The following is an 18,599-nucleotide window of genomic DNA, read 5'->3' as shown; positions in this document are numbered from 1 at the left end:
GTGGGATAACAGACAGTCAGCTCCCGATGTTCGCAATACTCGAGATAAGCGAATTTAGAAAAGTTTAACATTTTAAATGAAACCACACTTTTTGAGTTTAAAAAATCTTGTAAATATAATGTTATTTGATGATTGACTCTTTCAAAACTATTTGATTAGTTGATACAAATATGTTTTACAATGAAAAACTGAGCGACGGTATCAGGATTTTTTTTTATTCCAATTGCTGTCATTCTGCTTCCAATTTCATATCGGTGTAGAAATCCTGCATGATTTGTGCTATAAACGATACTTTTGTAGCTCCGGATATTGCATACTGAAAGAAGAAATATGTAATTAATTTTTCTAACGGACCAAACAAACGTCAATTTAACCGGTGTACCTGAACGACAAGTTTGTACGATACTCTGCATACGCCGAATGTGTAGAAGAAAAATACTTTATAATCTAGCAGCAGCATAAGCTGTGTGATTCGAATTTTGTGTGAACTGGACGCCTTGTTAAGATCAATCGTATACAGCAGTTGCGATAGGGATTTTACCTCCGCGTACAAACTTTCACACGACCAGGTAAAGCTCATGAACATAAAATGGTACGGAACCACGTTGAGACAGAACACTAGAAGAAAAAACAAAAGCTATGAATAATTAAAACGAGCCCCCAACAAAACCAAAATCGTGTTGAACCAACATTCAAAAGACGTTTCCATGATGGCTCGATACACGGTCCAATAGATTTCGTTCCACAAAATTATACTAAACTTAAGGCACACCATGAAAAGGCCCCACGAAAATTGGTCCTGTATCTGGTGGAATGCTTTCATGCACAAAAAGTAACATGTGCTACATCTCTTCAACTGGTGCTGAGTCTCACGTTCGTGGATTGATCCCGCTGCAGCTTCATTGATCGACAACACAGCAATCTTGAGGTCGTCCTTGATCTTGCTCAGATAGCACGTCAAAATACGTATGTACAATAAAATATGCAGCATTCGCTGTATATCCACAGTAGAAAGCAGCTCAAAAACAATGATAAATTCAACCAGTGCTCTATCCATTTCGCGATACTCGAGCAACAAAATTACTCCAATCGCGCAAAACAACACAATAATTGTGTAAAAAATCCCCTTGTACACTCGTTGACTTTTGTACAGGACGTTGCGGGAGTTTCTTGCACACAGGCCAATGGTGGTCTCGATGGCATGGAAAGTGTTCCATATCTTCACATCCTCCTTGCTGGTAGCCACATTTTCCCACGCAACTATGAAAGCGGTGGTCAACGTTGAACTAAGGCAAAACCAATTAATCATTCGGTTGATGCAGCTACGATTAGGAATGAGGCTCTCTTCGAACGATTTGCCGTACACTCCCAGCAGAAAGCACGTCAGAAGAGTCAGCACTGACATCAAGACGAACAGTTTGTGCCGCAAGGGGTTTATCTTGAATGGATTCTTTTTCTCAGTCAAATCGATTCGGTGTTGTCGGTAAAAATTGAAAAACGTTCTAAAATATTTTTCGGCTTCCATTTTCCGGGATAGTGTTTGAAGGTGGTTGTCGCACGGAAAACTAACAGGAAAAAAATCATTTTAATGCTGAATGTGCTCTGAAGCACTCAAAACCGTAGGCAATTAGTAAGTTTGAATACTACATAAGCTCTAATTTAGCTGTTGCCTTTGAAGCGTTGAAGTGGATTTTAAATATGCAATAATCACCCATTTGGTGTGAATATTTTAAAGTGGCAGTGTTAATTACTTAATGTCTGTAATTTTTAAATAGAACATAAAAGCTGTCCCACTTGACTCACTTCATACTTGGCTTATTTATTACAAAGCTATATTTTTTTTTATTTCCGTCCACTCACGATTGCCGTTAAGCGATATTCAAAATGAGCCATAAAAATCAAATAATGACCAGCAGCTTCATCAAACCCGACCAGTGTGCAATGAGAGCGACGAAAGAACTATTGTTCCGACTACCTGGGGACCATCGCTAGCTTTTTCCTCACTCGTGAAAAAAATTCGACCCGGACCCGTGTGCGTGCCCATTTCTCCGTGGCATTTCGCTAATTTCCGTGCAAGAAAAGGCGATTTTTCTCGTGTTTCCCGTGTGTTGTAACGTGCATTAAAACACTCAGTGCATAATAGTAAGTACTGGTAGTGTTAACTTTCCTTTAAGGTTATCGTTCTCCTGAAGCCGTCGTCAGCTTTTTCGGGGCGGTCGAAAGTGTAGAGAGAGCGTGTGCCGTGTCGCCGCCGCAGCCGTGAGCCACGACATAATCTTCCGGGGGTAGCCGAAAATGATGAAGAGCAGCCGTGTCAGCCTCACCCACATTACAAACTTGTGTTCGATTTTGGTTGACGCTAAAGTGTTTTAAGAATCTTGTTGTGCGGTGTGGTACCATGATGCCCCGATCCAGCATTTGGTCGGGAAGGATCACATGCCGGCATTTTAGTGCAGTTTGAGATTACATAATCAATCGATAAATTTCATAAGAATCCATTGTTTCGGGTAGCTACTCTTGTACGCTTTCTGCAACATCGTAAGCCACGGGGGAAGCGGAAAGATACGGGACGCTAGTTGTGTGGGCATCATCAGAAAGTTTTCTTTTCAGGGGTCTTAGGTAGGCTATGAAAAGAACTAAAGAAAAAAGCACACAAAAAATCAATATGGCTGATTTCACATGTGTGAGCAAGGCAGGCGACGATTTCGCATTGCACTAGAATGGTTTTCGTAGGATTGCCCTCGATACTGGCTAACATTTTATGATTCTTTATCCAATTCGTTATCGTAAGTGATTATCCATGCGTGACTGGAAAAAAATGCTACCAATTAGATGAGGACTTTTTTCTGCAAATAATATTGTCAAGCTTGCATTTCGTTGCATTTTCCAATCCATCGTGAGCTGTACACGCATTGCGTTCGGAACGGTCGTGCAAAAATATGTGATCCAGTACGAGGGTTCACTTCCAACATCACGCCTCCTTTCCGGAGTGTGGAGCACCAAAAAAAGACTTATGTAAGCGTTTAGAATAAAATTGGCCAGCGCAAGTACACACGCCTCAGTCTACACACCAGATACGCGGTGCGCAAATAGATTACCTATTTTTCTGTGCGTTTGCCAATGTGGACCATGCGCTACGTACAACGATATCACGGGACTAGACGATAGGCTGATGCGGAATGGCCGTGACAGTTAATTAATTTATCATACGCTTTTCAACCCTTGGGAGATGCGTTTGTACTACCCATGCAATGTTGGGAAGAGGGTGTGTGATAAGATATTTTCATCATCATCGTACGATATATGAAAAAAGTGCCGGCTTTAGCTAGAGAGAGGCGCGCGATGCGTGCGGCTTTCGCTGTGGGAGAGCGTGCGCCTTCCTTTAAGGTAGAAAGAGTAAACCGGTGGTGAACCTGTCTGTCTGTCTGCCTGCCTGCCTGCCTTAGTGACAGACCCGGACGGACCACGCGTTTTGAGCGCCTTTTCATGGTGTTACGTCACCAAATCCGGCGAGTTGTTGTTACCGTGTGTCCTCAGCGCACGATATGCCATGCCAGTCCAGGCGGGGAGGATCGGCAATGATCTTCATTTTGATGTACGACATTGATAAAACAAATATTGAACGACGATTTAGAGCAACAGGGCGTAGCAAGCAAGGTTGGTAAACAACAGCCGAACAGCAGGCGAGTCTTCACTCTCGTGGAGGAGGAGGGAATGGGGATTGTATAATTTATTTTTGCTTCTGCTTGTAGATGATATAACAAGCTCTGCTCTGTGGGAGAATTTACTATACAGGGAGTATGCTTGGATTGTGAAGAAACAAACAAGTACCAGGTTCATTGTACGGTGTGCAATAATATTCGTCACAGCAAACCATCCATCTCCCCAGCAACGCGAAGGTTGATTTGATGCTTGATGATGGGTAGGCAGCTGGGGGAGAAACAACCGGGGCGAGACGTACTTGATCGGATGTCAATAACAACACCGTTCACAGAGAGATCTCTAATCAGCGACCGGCATCAGTGCACCACGATGCGCTTCGTTTTGTATCGAAGCAGTCATCGCAATGCAAGCGAGGAAGAGAAGCCATTGAAAACGGATTCTAAATATAAATCTACAGACACGCTACCACCACACTACAGCAGCATCTCGTGCACGTGTGGTGTGAATCGAACCATGCAGCAGCATTACCTTTGTCTCCCTCCCATCAACACGCTGCTGGATTTAGGTGGATATATTTCTAACGCCCGTCTTTCTTCCGCTTCTTCATTCAGATGGCCCCACCATCGTACTCCGACCTCGGCAAACAGGCCCGCGATGTCTTCAACAAAGGCTACCACTTCGGACTGTGGAAGCTGGACGTGAAGACCAAGACCAACTCGGGCGTGGAGTTCAGCACGAGCGGCCACTCGAACCAGGACACCGGCAAGGTGTTCGGTTCGCTCGAGACCAAGTACAAAGTGAAGGAGTACGGTCTGAACTTCTCGGAGAAGTGGAACACAGACAACACGCTCACGTCGGAGGTGTCGGTTGAGAACCAGCTGGTCAAGGGGCTGAAGGTCTCGTTCGATGGCATGTTCGTGCCGCATACCGGGTACGTGCTGCCGCGCCGTCCACTGTTCGGTTACGCCGTGTCGTACAAGTACCGGCGCAAGCAATCGGCGGCCAATGGCGAAGACCCACGGAACGGAAGAAGTAACGGTGCTAACGATTTCACTTTGTCCTACAGAAGCAAAACCGGCCGTTTCAAGACTGCCTACTCGCACGACCGCGTGCGCGTCGATGCGGACTTCAACGTTGACCTGAGCGGACCGCTGGTCAATGCGTCCGGTGTCGCTAACTACCAGGGCTGGTTGGCCGGTTACCAGGTTGCATTTGACTCGCAGAAGTCGAAAATCACCGCCAACAACTTCGCTCTCGGCTACTCCGCCGGCGACTTTGTTCTGCACACCAACGTGTAAGTATAAACTATGGCATGTGTGTGTGTGTGTGTGTTTCGGGAGAGATCTTAAGAGAGGCTCATAAACAGCAAACGGAATAACGTTGTTCGCTTCTTGCTCTTCCAGTAATGATGGCCGTGAGTTCGGTGGTCTGATCTACCAGCGGTGCAACGATCGTCTGGAGACGGCCGTTCAGCTGTCCTGGGCTTCGGGCTCGAATGCCACGAAGTTCGGCATGGCCGCCAAGTACGACTTGGACAAGGATGCTTGCGTCCGTGCCAAGGTCAACAACCAGAGCCAGATCGGTCTCGGCTACCAGCAGAAGCTGCGTGATGGTAAGTGCAGCGAACCCGTTAATGTTGGTCCTTTACACGAATCTAATGCGTTTCCGTCTTTTTCCGGACCTTTTTTGTTTCTCCTCTCCCCCGCGCAGGTATTACTCTGACATTGTCCACGCTCGTTGATGGCAAGAACTTCAACGCTGGCGGCCACAAGATTGGCGTCGCCCTAGAGCTGGAGGCTTAAGCGTGCGCGTGCTCTACTCGAGTGTGTGCCGTTTTTGTGTTCTTGCGCCCTTTTCCTCCCCCGTTAGCCCCGTGCGCAAAACCAGGTGTTGCGGATACGACGACGATGGGGCCATTGCATTGCATTGGGTGTAGTTGCAAAGTGTTTTAAGAAATATTAAACGATCGAGGGAATCCTTACCACATATACCTATTACTAGTAATGCTACAGTTTAAATAAATTGAGAACTGCGGAAATCCTAACCCATAAAACCAGCCGGCAATGGTAAACCAAGCACACACCTACATAAACAAACAGCAAACGGTAACAAGAGAAGTACGGATATCCCCTTCCACGGAGAAACGCTTTCCGGTTCTGTGCGGTAACATTCGGTGCTGATCGTGAAGCGCATCGTCTCAACTCTTGCAATGTACCAAATGCGATCGAAATCTAAAAAGACAGTACACGGCAAATAGTATAATTGGCAATAGTTTCAATCGACTGAAAGAATGCGGTGGTCACCGTCTACTCCGTGGAGAGTTACTAAAAGGCTTTCAGTTCTCAAACACAACTACAGCTATCGAAAAACACCACACTCCATAAACACACAGCTCAGCTTAAGGACGTAATTGTGTACCATCACTAACACGAAGCTGCCGAAATAGACACTCAAAGAAAAAGAATAAAGTAATTATCGTTAGTCCTAGCCCATAAACATCGATTCTGACGCCGATCGTTTGAGGGAAGTGGAATAAACGCGCTGGCTAAAAACTGTATGCTCTCCAGCTTTAATGTTTTGCGAATCTTTGCCCTGCTCTCGGCATGCATTTCTCTGGGAAAGGATGTTTTCTGTAGGAAAATGGCCGATGCCCATGACTTTGGATGTATTGAATGAATAAACGATAGTTGCATGGAAGAATGATAGTCTAATAAATTAATAAATCAAGGGAATTGAATGTTGAACGAGGAAACTAATCCGATTTAGTTGCGCTACACGCGTTATCGTGACTGTAACGGTAATTTTGAATTTAAAAAGCACACTTGAGAAACAGATCTGTCAAATGGCGTGCCGTTCCCGAAGGGATGCCGAATGTTTTGACAGATGCGACAGCTGTAAACAAATCAAAACAATACAAATTGTTTCCTTCCCAAAGCGGCACGCAACGAAAGCTGGTGATTCGTACAAAATTGAAGAGCAAAGCATGGCCATATCGGTGAACGCACTTCGCACCCAACTGGTGGCCCTCACCAACTCGTCTGGCATACACAAGGAGCAGGTGGACAAGTATCGTTCGTTGCTGGACCAGAGTTTGCTCAACACCGGTAACGACCTGGTCGACACATTGAAGCTCTTCATCGAAGCAAGTAAGTTGTGAATACCGCGAGTCCTTGCTTTCTCTGTTGACTCGGTTTTTTCTCGGTAGTTTTGAACGAGCATGTCAGCTTGGTCATTTCGCGCCAGCTCCTATCCGATGTTAGCACCCATCTCACCAAGCTACCGGACGACATCTCGAAGTCGGTCGCGCACTTTACACTGGACAAGGTGCAGCCGAGAGTGATTTCGTTTGAGGAACAGGTGGCCTGCATCCGGCAGCATCTGGCACAGATTTACGAGCGTAATCAGAACTGGAAGGAAGCGGCAAACGTGCTCGGTGGCATCCCGCTGGAAACTGGCCAGAAGTGGGTTGACGACAGCCGCAACACATTCATTCAATGCCCCCCGAAAGCTGTGATACATGCTGGATTCTTTTTTTTTCCTAGGCCGTATCCTCTAGACTACAAGCTGGAAACATACCTGAAGATAGCCCGCCTGTATCTGGAGGACGAAGATCCTGTTCAGGCAGAAGCGTTCATAAACCGTGCCTCGATACTGCAGGCCGACACCAAGGATGAGATGCTGCAAATCCTCTACAAGGTATGCTACGCCCGTGTGCTGGATTATAGGCGTAAGTTCATCGAGGCAGCACAGCGATACAACGAGCTGTCGTACCGTACGATCGTTGACGAAGGAGAGCGTATGACGGCACTGAAGAAGGCACTGATCTGTACCGTGCTGGCGTCCGCCGGTCAACAACGGTCGCGCATGCTGGCAACCCTGTTCAAGGACGAACGCTGCCAACATTTGCCGGCCTACTCCATACTGGAGAAAATGTACCTCGATCGCATCATCCGCCGGTCGGAGCTGCAGGAGTTTGAAGCGCTGCTGCAGCTGCACCAGAAGGCAAGCACACTCGACGGGTCGTCCATTCTCGATCGGGCCGTGTTCGAGCACAATCTCCTGTCGGCCAGCAAGCTGTACAACAACATCACGTTCGAAGAGCTGGGCGCACTGCTGGAGATTCCACCGCCGAAAGCCGAACGGATCGCGAGCCAAATGATTACCGAGGGCCGCATGAACGGGTACATCGATCAGATCGATGGTGTGGTGCACTTTGAAAGTGAGTGAGCTGATGTCTCATTCCTGTGCAGAGGTGGTCACACATAATGATTTTGGTTTTTTTTGTTTCTTCCAGCACGCGAAGTGTTGCCCCAATGGGACAAACAGATACAGGGACTGTGCTATCAGCTGAACGGATTGATCGAGAAGATTGGCGCATCGGAACCGGACTGGATAAGCAAAGTGATGGAGGAAGAAATGTGCACTTGAATTGCTTTTCATACTCACTCGCTTAATTGAATCGATAGAATGCACCGATATTGATGTAATGAGAAATTGCGTGAAATAAATATTTTCTCTTTAATTAATATAAAGAAAATTTTGTTTTTGATTAAGAGATGAAGATTTCGGATGTTTATCTTACAGTTCACTCCATGGTATGGAGCTATCAGCTACTGACGAAGAGTACTGTAAAGTCATACGGATATTGGTCCAAGCAACCGGTGCGCTGTAAAATATCCTAGCAACGGGTAAACACCTTCTGAGCTATGGTTACTACGATAGAAAATCAACACAATTCACACGCCGCCGATCCTCTAGCCATGGAGTAATCGATCGATCGAGCTTCCGCCTCTGAAGAGATTACCAATCAATTTTCCGAAAGTTTCACCTCTGTGTGTTACTATTTTTACAGATAGTCTAGCTAATACACCGGCGCAAGTCATAATGGGAGCTTCCGCCCCTAGCTTCCGGCACGGATAACATTCCTGATTATGGCTCTTTTTAACTTTCTTTACATAACGTCGACTTTTTTAATCATTTTAATCTTTTATTTGAATCCTGGTAAATTTTTTTTCTGATTGTAAATGATACCAAACAATCCCACAAAATAATTGACAGACTATGGCACCGCGATACACATCACTATCGCTTGCTCAACACTCTGGAAAATAGAGAATAAATAACAGCAAACCATCGACTCTACAAGAGCCGATCTTTTCTCACGATGCAGTGGTATAAACTCAAGTAACAAAGCTCACAAACTCAAGCATTACATTTCCCTGTAACCAGTCTTACTATGAATGCAGAAACGTGAAACCAGCAGCAGATAGAACGGCAACCATACTTAGTGGAATTTCCTGAAATGGAGAAAAAACAGAAAAAGGATAAGTAAATCGCCGCAACAGTAAAAGCACCATAAGGAGGACATTCCCACGTGTTTATTAAAAGTAACATTAAAATAGGAAAAAACAGACAAACAAGCTTACCCGTCCGCCACGATGTCGCTCCGTTCGCTATAGAGCATGAACCAATGAACAGGATAACAAAACACTTTCCACAACAAATACAACCGTTCGATGAAGGTGGGCACTTGGTAATCGGAATGAGTTGCTTTCGTACGATGTTATTTTCGTGTAATGTAAGATTCTTTATTAGCTCGGCATCGCATCTGTTGCACCATCTGTGAGATATAGTCGTCCACACTTTGCACGGTTGGTTAGATGAAGTGTGGTAGAGGCATTATAGTGTCAATGTGTCAATCAAACGTAACTGATGCATTAGTGTTTGCTATGCTATTTCATTTACACAGAACCCCCACACACACACACACACCACCTATCTTATCCATAAAGGCACTTTTGAGCGAATTATGTTTCGAGCATTAGCACGTTATAGCACGCACCACGGGGGCCAATACCCCATAGCAGTAGATGATTGCCTTGCTGTTGCTGTGTGTGTGTGTAGTAGTATTCACCGGAGGAATAGTATTACAGTATCGTTATCATCGTGACAGTCACCGGGTAACTATAGTCTATACCATCTTATTATACCCGAGCTACAAATACATCTTATAAGTCGGCACAATACACGATAAACTGGTGTCCGGCGGTGTTGGTTTCATCTGTGTTATGGCTATCATAAAGTTCCTGCTGCATATGAACACATATTGCTGTGGTTGCATTATATTGTTAGTTGGCCTATCAATTCCTGCTTAAGTTGCTTTTCGGCGGTCTGAGCACACGGCGGCCTACATTCGACACATTACAGTGAGCACCTCTTTTTTATGCGTAAATACGAATATGCTTAAGTGTGGAAAGGCTTGAAGAGCTTTTCGGCTAGCAATACGGGGAGGAGAGCTTTTCGGCTCTTGTTCGGACAACTAATAGGGGGAAAGAACACTAGTAGTAGTATTGCTCGTTCTGTAAATTACGATGAAAAGAGAATTGTTGGGTCTGAAAAGCTAGTGTCGAATGGAAAACCGTGCCTAGCGCTCTCGCCTATATATCTTTGTACTGCCACTTTCGGTTAGCGGGACCGACGATTACCTTCGCCTTCCTTTTTCCACAACATATATATATTAAATCTCTCGCTCGCCTATACAACGTTTAACCTGTGTTTGTTATAATGTTCTGATCTTTTAGCGGGAAAAAACTACACTTGCATCCCTCTTAAAAAAAACTATTGTACGCTCTTAGCCCCTTAAGTATATTAATTGGTTGAGAATATCGAAATCTGCCAAACAGTTTTGTTGAACACATGCCACAGAACGGGCCTAATAAAGGAATACCCTTTACCGTACAAGTAAAAGCTTCTTTAAAAACGGAACGTATTTTTTGTTTGTTTTTCGTACGTCCCCCCTTTCGCGAATGGGATGCAGAGAGCCCCACAAGGACGTTATATGGACCCATGGGCCATATAATAAATGTTTACTATTAACTCCTTCGAACAACTCCGGAACTGCGTTTTACACTGTGTGTCCGCTGTTTTATGGGTGTTTAAGTGATGTTTTCTTTATGTTTAGTGTTTCACTAGTTATTGTGAATGTTTCGTTCGCCTGCTGGAATACTGGAATACCCGTGTTGATGTAGTAGTAAGTACAGTTGTATGAGTATGTTTCTATTGTTTTTTTTTTTAAGTTTTTGTTTGTTGGTTGTGTACGTTTGATAACAGAAAAATAACGATTTAAACGTTTCCTTTTCTAAGTAAACCTCATCCAGAGTACGTAAACCGCAAAACTAATATAATAAGTAGATACGAAACGAGGGTTAAGTAAATGACGACACGTGATTGAAATGTGGGCGAACGCTTTCCTTTTAAGTAGCTGTGAGTGATCCCTCGCATGGGGAAAGTTAGAGCAAAACCTTGCCACAGGGTTAGTGAAGCTTACGCATATTAAGTAAAAAACGTGTATATTGCGTAGTAATTATACGCTGCCAAAATTAAACTAAACAAATATTAAGAAGAAAACTAAACAAACCAAACAAAATGCACTAAACGCTTTCGCATGCGGATCGTCAAACAAAACGCAAAAAAAACAGAAGAAGGAAACATGTTAAACCAAAGAGACGCGAATGTGTACACACACACACACATAAGGGGTGTGGTAAAATGAAATTCCAACAGCTACGTGTACTAGCAGCAAGTAGGGGCAGTACACACAAAATCCTTACACCAAACCGGCATCCTTGGCCATACTGTAGAAGGCAGAGTTCTTCGACTGCAGCAGCTCGGCTGGTGGGGCAAACTCCACGATCTGGCCCTTGTCAAGCACGATAACCTTGTCCGAATCCATGATGGTGTTCAGCCGGTGAGCAATCGTCAGCACCGTGCAGTCCTTGAATTCCGTGCGAATGGTGCGCTGCAGGCATCGAAAGATGTTCAGTTTTTAGTAAGCAAAACGGTTCGTTGCTAGAGCGGTATTACTCATACCTGGATCAGATCATCCGTTTCCAGATCGACGGCTGCCGTGGCTTCGTCCAGAATGAGCACCTTCGTCTTGCGCAGCAGCGCACGGGCCAAACAGATGAGCTGTCGCTGACCGACGGACAGATTCTCTCCACCTTCCGTCACTTCGTGATTGATTCCAGCGGTTAAACCTGCCCCCCAAAAAAAAAAAAAAGGAGACATTAACATCCGGTTCAGCGACCATCTCTACCTTTACCCAATTTCCTTTCTACCTTTAACGAACGATTTCAAGTGAGCATGCTCCAACGCCTTCCAGATGTCATCGTCCGACTGGGCATTGAACGGGTCCAGATTGATGCGCAGCGTACCGGAGAACAGAACCGGATCTTGCGGGATAATGGTCAACCGTGAGCGAAGGGCATGCAGGCCAAGCTGGGCAATGTCCTGCCCGTCGATAACGATCGATCCACCGGCCGACTCGATGATGCGGAACAGGGCCAGCGTAAGGCTCGACTTTCCCGCCCCGGTACGACCGACGATGCCCACCTTTTCGCCACCCTTCACCGTAAAGGAAATGCCGCGCAGCACCAGCTCAAGCCCTTCGCGGTACCGCACCTGAAAGTCGCGGAACTCTACCATACCCTGTTCGGGCCAGTCGCGGGGCAGCGTACTGTTGGGCAGTTCCCAGGCGGCTTCCTGCTTCGTCTCACCGTACTCCTTGATACGCTCCACGGCCACAATGTTCGTTTCCACGTCCGATGTCATGCGCACGAGCCAGTTGAGCGTTTGCGTGATCTGCAGCGCGTACGATACGGACAAACCGACCAGACCGGCGTTCATCGTTTCGCGACCGAGCACGGCAAACAGGGCGGCAAACAGAATGATCAGGTTGCCGACCATCTCGAGCCGCACCGCAAGCCAACGGTTAGCGATGATGCTCGGACAGTAGCACAGCTGGTTCGAATCAACCCTTTCGTCGGATTCCGTGATGAATCTGGAAGAGAGACATAAGCCGATGTTCAGTATAGGAATGTGATAAGAGGTATTCGCGGCAATCTACTACACTTCCTAGCGAAATATACTGGAATATATGACACAAAACTAGAAACTAAACTTTTAAAAATAATTCAGGATTTAAACTAAATCAAACGCATTTCCTCCGAAGTTGAGGATTCATAAGGAGGACCTTTTGCCATCGTTATGAGATTTAGACGGTGGATCAATAGTCCGTAAGAACGTCAAGTCAAGCAAGTTTAATTATATGAGGTAGCTTAGCTTTTTTTTTAAATAGGCCACTTAGCAATAAATTGATTAGAATTAATTTGCTTTAGAGCCAGGTTAAAAGCGCCAGGTACGCGATTTGCTCTTATGGAATCCGGCCAAGCTTACCAGGCTTGTAAGGATGACAATGGCCAACATCACATGCCAGCTGAACGGGGATGGCAAACTCTCAGGGCCCTTTGCTTCCACCAACGGCTTGCGCCAGGGAGATGGGCTTGCCTGTCTTCTTTTCTATCTGACATTAAAGAGAGAGCCATCCGTTACTCGGAGGTGGAAACTTCGAGGATCATCAATCCAGATCCTCCAGATTCTAGATCCTGGCATACGCTGGTGACATAGATGTCATTGGTTTGAGGCTCTCCTATGTCTTCACCTATTCAAATGTTTTCATCTTGTCTTCGCCTTCTTCTTCTTCTCCCTTGGCACTACAACCTCGAGAGATCTCGGCCTGCCATTTCTGGCTTTCTGTGACTTAATTTTAACCGTAGTGAAGCAGTCAGCTCTGCGTATGGCGAGACGGTCTGGATCGGATTTGAACCCAGGTCCTGCCGTGTGAAGACTGGCGCCGCTGTCACCTCGGCCACCGGACCGCCCCACCTCCTTCACCTCCTTCTAAACTACACATATCTGGGGTCAAAAGCCAGCACCGACAACCGACAAGGTGCTGACTGCTAACCTTGCCATACTACAACCTGAGAAATCTTCTCTACTGGGAAGCTGGGACTGTACTGAACATTTATAGTCCCAGTGTATGTGATATGCCTCTGAGAAATGGACTCTGTCTGATAGGAAGTAGCTCAGAAGGATTTTTGTTCCCGTATGTGTGGAAGGGGGACGGTCTGTGCTCGAGGCGACAGCGGCGCCGCACTTCATACGGCAGAGGAACGGGATTCAAATCCCATCCAGACCGCCTCCCCATAAGCAGGGCTGACTCAATTATTCATAAAGAACTGCTACTAGGCTGACTACTTTGCTACTTTGGTAAAATGATGTCACAGAAAGCCAGAATGTCGAGCTCTACGAGAATTAGACTTGCCAGGCTCCAGGGGTGGGCTAGTCATGCCATGAGAATGACACCGGACGACCCGACCCGTTAAATCCTTTTAACCAGTCCACACGGACAGAGGAAGCGTGGCCCATACTGAGCGTCCGCCAGAACGGCCAGGATAATCGACTGGCAGACGACGACACACTGAACTTCCTAGAGTTGTAGCGCCGGATAAGTAAGTAAGTAAGCGATCGGCTACGAGTTACACATTATGAGCTTATCAAAATCATACCATGAAAACATCAAGAGTGAAGCTTAAATAACAACTATTAAACACAGTAAAACTTACCTATCCTGCACACTGTACGCTCGGATCGTCTGCACTCCCTGGATGGTTTCGCCAAAGTGCGAATAGATCGGTGAGCGTGACACCGACTCCAAGCGCTTCAGCTGGCGCGATGTGGCGACGTAGAAGCGCTGTACAGCGTAGTACAGTACACCGATCGGTACGATCACGGCGGCAAAGATTGGTGTCGAAATGCTGATCACTACCAGGGTGGCGACCACCTTTAGGATACATACACGTTCATAGAATGAGAAGGTTAGTAACGCAACCGATTAGAGTAGGAACGCACTCAACTACTCTTAAGAAAAAAAAAAGTACAACTACACATTACACTGTTAACGCCTATAGTACCGAGCATTAGCTACCGAGCAAAGCATTCTAAAGTTACCAAACATTCGCATACCTATCGACTCTAAATGGCTGAGACAAAAATATTCTTTACTTGTTTAACGCGTTTTCGGCGAGCAGTTAGCAGACAAATGAACGTGTAACAGAGCTTATATAAAAGCAATCCTAAAGTATTTGACAAGCTTTTCAATCGACAACTGTTGAAGGATGGATTTGTTGGTAGGTCTGTTAAGTTGCTTTGAATAGGTTCCAAAACCTTAAACCATTCGTGTTGGGTTTTGCGAAACATGGGTTTCGATGAAGTAATACAGAAAAAGATAGATCCTTATGCCTATCCCATTTAGCATTTTACGTAGCCGGCGGTCTTGAGGGATCTCTTGCCGAGTGCCAACAGTTAAGAAAATTAGCTTGAATCTGCTCGAAGTTTAATTTACAAATCCAGAGCCTGGACATGGAGGGGTGGGTTTTAATATACAACGAACGGGAATTTTACGTTTAAAAACAAACAAGATGAGGTAGCTAATGATAAATTAGTGACAGAGCTAGTGAATGTCGAACGAAAGCGTTGAGAAAGAAGAAACGGAACAGAGCCATCCACGTTACCTCAAAGAAGCAATAGTTTAGCTCACTGACAGTAATGGGGAGCGTGTTATCCAGAATATCGACATCCTTAGAGAACCGACCCAGAATGCGCCCGGTAGGGGTGATGTCGAAAAAGGCAATCGGTAGCCGCAGTACGGCCTGCAGCAGCGTGGCATGCAGGTGCTTTGCAGCCCGCCACGTGCCCAGTTGAGGTGAGAGGTCGCAAAAGAATGACAAGAAGGCTAGAAACACAGAACCAAACGGGTGACAATGTTGTAGTGCAAGGGAAGCGCGGTTCAGTTGGGGTAAGTTAGGCATGGACTTTGATAGTTACAACTGTGGCGGGTACGTACAATGTGTGTAAAGAGCGAATGGCACAAAAGCTTAAAGGAGCTCCCTCCTCAAAACCTTCAGCTCATCAGATTACGGGCTCGTTTTGCTTTTATTTAGTAACACAGAAAACATCTAATTCAATTCCGCTTCAATTAAAACGTCTCTTTTCCCACAAGAACAGACAGCACAAGCACAGGGAAGACGACTTTGTACAGATATATGACATCGATGAACAACTAAGGGACAATGAGGAAACCCCGTATCACAGCGGCCGTCGGGTGGAGCACTCTGTTACCTCATAGAAGCAATAGCCTAGCGAAATCACTGTATCGGGCAGGGTACTATCCAGAACGTCGATATCCTTAGAAAATCGACCAACCATCCGCCCGGTAGGTGTGATGTCGAAAAAGGCAAGCGGAAGCCGCATTACGGCCCGCAGCAGGGTCGCGTGCATGAGCTTTGCAGCGCGCAACGTACCGAACTGTGGTGGTAACTCGCAAAAGAATGATGCTATTGCTGAAAAACATAAATCAAATGTGTGTCAAGTACAAAGTATGAAAGACTTTGCGATGGTTAAATGCTTCTGCAGGCTTGTAGTAACAGTATGGCAAACGAATGTATATGTATCCACCCCCTTTTGCAATAGTTCTTCTTACATGATAAAATGATGCAGAGCTTCACCGGCCTCTCTTAAGCTCAACCAACCACTGCACCACAAATGGAAATCTATATACACGTGCGTTAACTGCAGTGCGAAATACTGCAGTCCAATCATCCAATCCATACAACTATCACATATAAGTAATGCTCGGCTTAGGTTAGGAGGAGGACACCAATCCATCCAATCCGGCCATCCTCGCACGGTTTTACCTCAATCGCACAAATAATCCAGTCGAGCAGAAGCCCCGGTAGCCGGACATCGAGCACGTCCACGTCTTTCGAGAAACGTTGCAAGATACGCCCGATCGGGGTCGTGTCGAAAAAGTCCATCGGTAGGTGCAGCACATTTTCGAGCAGCAGGTTATGCACGCGGACGGCCGCGGCCCAACAACCAAGAAAAAGGGTTACGTCGAAGGCAACGCGAGCCAAACCTGAAAACATAAATCGGGGTTTTGGGATTGTGTGTGTCTGAGTGTGGTCTATTTCTACACAATTTCATCAATATGTAACTATAGTTGGAAACATGGCTGCAGGAGCAAACAATGTCCTGAAACTTTGATTTTAAAGTGGATGCATTGGGGATGATGCGTGTTTTAAAATGTTAACGTGTAGTATATATCGTGGTTGTGTCTGTACTGTTTTGTTCCCGTACAAGAAAATCAGCAATCATCACACTTCGCCTAGCAGCCCTCAAGACTTCAAAGAGGTTGAGATATTAAATATACATAGAATGTACGGATAAAGCACCGCAGATCAATATGAAGGAAGATGTGGTGGCGGAATATAACAAGTAAAAAATCAGACCAACAAGCTGAGTGTTTGAATCACCTTCAACTTCAACATATTCCGACACTCACTCACTAATTTGAGCATTAAAAAGTAGACTAATTTTGAATCGCAAATGGAATAAAACTACAAATAACTCCTTCAATTCATTCTACAATGACAGTGTCACTCCTTCCAGCAGCGTTCTAACGGCAGTAAGCAGGTAGCCATAGTCGTTCATAGGTATCAAATGTCTCTCTGGCTTGGCTGTGGCCCTTTCTCCTATCGTGGCTTGTGGAGACTAGGCATCGCCCGGGTGGTGTAGTACTAGCGGCGCCAGTTACTAACACAACGGGCTCGATGTTAAACTCATAGCGCAGATTTTGTACCGGAATGACCATCTTGTTAATAAACTGTACCAATTCCACACTCCCACCACGTCGGGGCAACACCAGATCTGGCTGGTTCGACGGAGAATGTAGATAAGTGACTAAATGTAAAAACTGCGCATACCGAGTAATGCAGCAGCGGCACAGAACGCGGGCATGCGCAGAGGAATACTCACGGCTCAGGAGAGAAGAGAAAAGCGTTCACCGCACCATAAAAACAACTTTGGGAAGAGCAGCGGGTGCGGGAACTTCAAGAAATCAGAGTGCGTTACGGACCACCAGGTCGCCGAAATATCTTTAGACCTAAGGTGACCTGCTGTCGGAATAAGGCTGGGGATCTGGTCAGTTTGCCAGCCAGAGGTCCTCTCGCGATGGGCTCAGTACTTGGATGAATTGCTTAATGATCAGTTCAACGAACAGCTAGAGGCTCCACTAGCAGACGATATCATGCTACTGCCACCTAGCATGGATGAAACACGAATGGCCATCCGTCGGCTCAAGAACAACAAGGCACCAGGCATCTTACAAGATCGACTTGTCCCATTCGTTGAAGAGATAGTCGGAAACTATCAGAGAGGATTCCGAAACGGAAAATCAACCACTGACCAGATCTTCACGATGCGGCAAATCTTGGAGAAGATGGCGGAGCAACAGCTCCACTCCTACCATCTCTTCATTGATTTCAAAGCCGCATATGACAGCATAGCCAGGGTAAAACTGTGCGACACAATGAGCTATTTTGGAATCCCGGCCAAGCTTACCAGTCTTGTACGAATGACAATGGCCAACATCACATGCCAGGTGAAGGTGGATGGAAAACTTCCAGGGCCCTCTTTGCTACCACCAAGAGCTTGCGCCAGGGAGATGGGTTTGCCTGTCTCCATTTCAACCTGGCGCTAGAGAGAACCATCCGCGACTCGGAGGTGGAAACTTCGGGGACCATCGTCTATAAGTCAATCCAATTCCTGGCATACGATGATGACATAGACATCATTGGTTTGAGGCTCTCCTATGTAGCAGAAGCTTACCAAAGGATCGAGCAAGCGGCACAAAACCTCGGGTTGAAGATTAACGAGGCGAAAACTTAAAATGATGGTGGCACCACCAGCGGCCCTGCTAACAAACACTGATTTACGCAGGGATGATGTACAGATAGGTGAGCGCACCTTCGAAGTCGTCCAAAACTTTACCTATCTGGGGTCAAAAGTCAGCACCGACAATAACATTGATGTTGAGTTACGCGCAAGGGTGCTGACTGCCAACCGGTCATACTACAGCCTGAGGAAACTTCTCCACCCTAAATACCCGTCGCGACGGACGAAGCTGGGACTGCGCAGCACATTTATAGTCCCAGTACTCACAAACGCCTCTGAGACATGGACTCTCAAGAGGAAGATGC

The 18,599-nt window shown here is 46.0% G+C and overlaps 4 protein-coding genes across 14 annotated transcripts in view; 2 read left to right on the top strand and 2 right to left on the bottom strand.

Moving 5' to 3' along the window:
- Positions 1–160: 160 nt before the first annotated feature.
- Positions 161–1,874, bottom strand: LOC118513393. Its single transcript, XM_036059074.1, has 3 exons — positions 691–1,874; positions 383–618; positions 161–316 (listed from the first exon to the last, which is right to left on the bottom strand). The coding sequence occupies exons 1-3, from the start codon at positions 1,523–1,525 to the stop codon at positions 230–232; spliced, it is 1,158 nt and encodes a 385-aa protein (XP_035914967.1). The 5' UTR covers positions 1,526–1,874; the 3' UTR covers positions 161–229.
- Positions 1,875–1,958: 84 nt separating this feature from the next.
- On the top strand, positions 1,959–6,299 carry LOC118513400 (voltage-dependent anion-selective channel-like). Of its 2 annotated transcripts, XM_036059083.1 has the most exons (5): positions 1,959–2,142; positions 4,275–4,594; positions 4,730–4,957; positions 5,067–5,275; positions 5,374–6,299. In XM_036059083.1, exons 2-5 carry the CDS (start codon positions 4,275–4,277, stop codon positions 5,463–5,465), a joined length of 849 nt encoding a protein of 282 aa, XP_035914976.1. In that variant the 5' UTR covers positions 1,959–2,142; the 3' UTR covers positions 5,466–6,299. The 2 variants fall into 2 exon arrangements, with proteins under 2 accessions (XP_035914976.1, XP_035914975.1); XM_036059082.1 differs by having other exon boundaries at positions 1,989–2,142; positions 4,275–4,957; positions 5,374–6,220.
- Positions 6,300–6,559: 260 nt separating this feature from the next.
- Positions 6,560–8,200, top strand: LOC118513391 (COP9 signalosome complex subunit 4). Its single transcript, XM_036059071.1, has 4 exons — positions 6,560–6,809; positions 6,869–7,124; positions 7,206–7,882; positions 7,958–8,200. Exons 1-4 carry the CDS (start codon positions 6,647–6,649, stop codon positions 8,089–8,091), a joined length of 1,230 nt encoding a protein of 409 aa, XP_035914964.1. The 5' UTR covers positions 6,560–6,646; the 3' UTR covers positions 8,092–8,200.
- A 426-nt stretch (positions 8,201–8,626) lies between these two features.
- The window catches only part of LOC118513387 (multidrug resistance-associated protein 1), a 24,442-nt gene continuing 14,469 nt past the window's right edge, over positions 8,627–18,599 (bottom strand). For 5 of the 10 annotated variants that reach the window (XM_036059056.1, XM_036059058.1, XM_036059055.1 and 2 more), the window contains exons 12-16: positions 14,127–14,344; positions 11,781–12,502; positions 11,533–11,699; positions 11,274–11,461; positions 8,627–8,960 (exon numbers count right to left, since the gene is read on the bottom strand). In XM_036059056.1, the coding sequence (XP_035914949.1) occupies positions 8,948–8,960; positions 11,274–11,461; positions 11,533–11,699; positions 11,781–12,502; positions 14,127–14,344 (1,308 nt within the window). In that variant the 3' untranslated portion in view covers positions 8,627–8,947. Of the gene's footprint in view, positions 8,961–9,229; positions 11,462–11,532; positions 11,700–11,780; positions 12,503–14,126; positions 14,345–15,074; positions 15,296–16,256; positions 16,478–18,599 lie in introns of those variants that run through there. The other 5 variants (XM_036059061.1, XM_036059060.1, XM_036059065.1 and 2 more) reach the window with 5 other exon arrangements.

The sequence above is a fragment of the Anopheles stephensi genome, chromosome 3 (assembly GCF_013141755.1).
Source record: "Anopheles stephensi strain Indian chromosome 3, UCI_ANSTEP_V1.0, whole genome shotgun sequence".
NCBI lineage: Eukaryota > Metazoa > Arthropoda > Insecta > Diptera > Culicidae > Anopheles > Anopheles stephensi.
Note: the sequence above shows the minus strand (reverse complement) of the source record. Positions and strands in the feature narration are given on the sequence as shown.

Bases quoted from the DNA above. Each gene is read 5' to 3' on its own strand.
- LOC118513391 (XM_036059071.1), top strand. From the start codon at position 6,647: ATGGCCATATCGGTGAACGCACTTCGCACCCAACTGGTGGCCCTCACC. The intron at 6,810-6,868 runs GTAAGTTGTGAA...TTTTCTCGGTAG, and splicing joins GAAGCTCTTCATCGAAGCAA to TTTTGAACGAGCATGTCAGC. The intron at 7,883-7,957 runs GTGAGTGAGCTG...TGTTTCTTCCAG, and splicing joins TGGTGTGGTGCACTTTGAAA to CACGCGAAGTGTTGCCCCAA.
- LOC118513393 (XM_036059074.1), bottom strand. From the start codon at position 1,525: ATGGAAGCCGAAAAATATTTTAGAACGTTTTTCAATTTTTACCGACAA. The intron at 619-690 runs GTTGGTTCAACA...TTTTTCTTCTAG, and splicing joins CATGGAAACGTCTTTTGAAT to TGTTCTGTCTCAACGTGGTT. The intron at 317-382 runs GTACACCGGTTA...TTCTTCTTTCAG, and splicing joins CGTACAAACTTGTCGTTCAG to TATGCAATATCCGGAGCTAC.
- LOC118513400 (XM_036059082.1), top strand. From the start codon at position 4,275: ATGGCCCCACCATCGTACTCCGACCTCGGCAAACAGGCCCGCGATGTC. The intron at 4,958-5,066 runs GTAAGTATAAAC...TTGCTCTTCCAG, and splicing joins TTTGTTCTGCACACCAACGT to TAATGATGGCCGTGAGTTCG. The intron at 5,276-5,373 runs GTAAGTGCAGCG...TCCCCCGCGCAG, and splicing joins CCAGCAGAAGCTGCGTGATG to GTATTACTCTGACATTGTCC.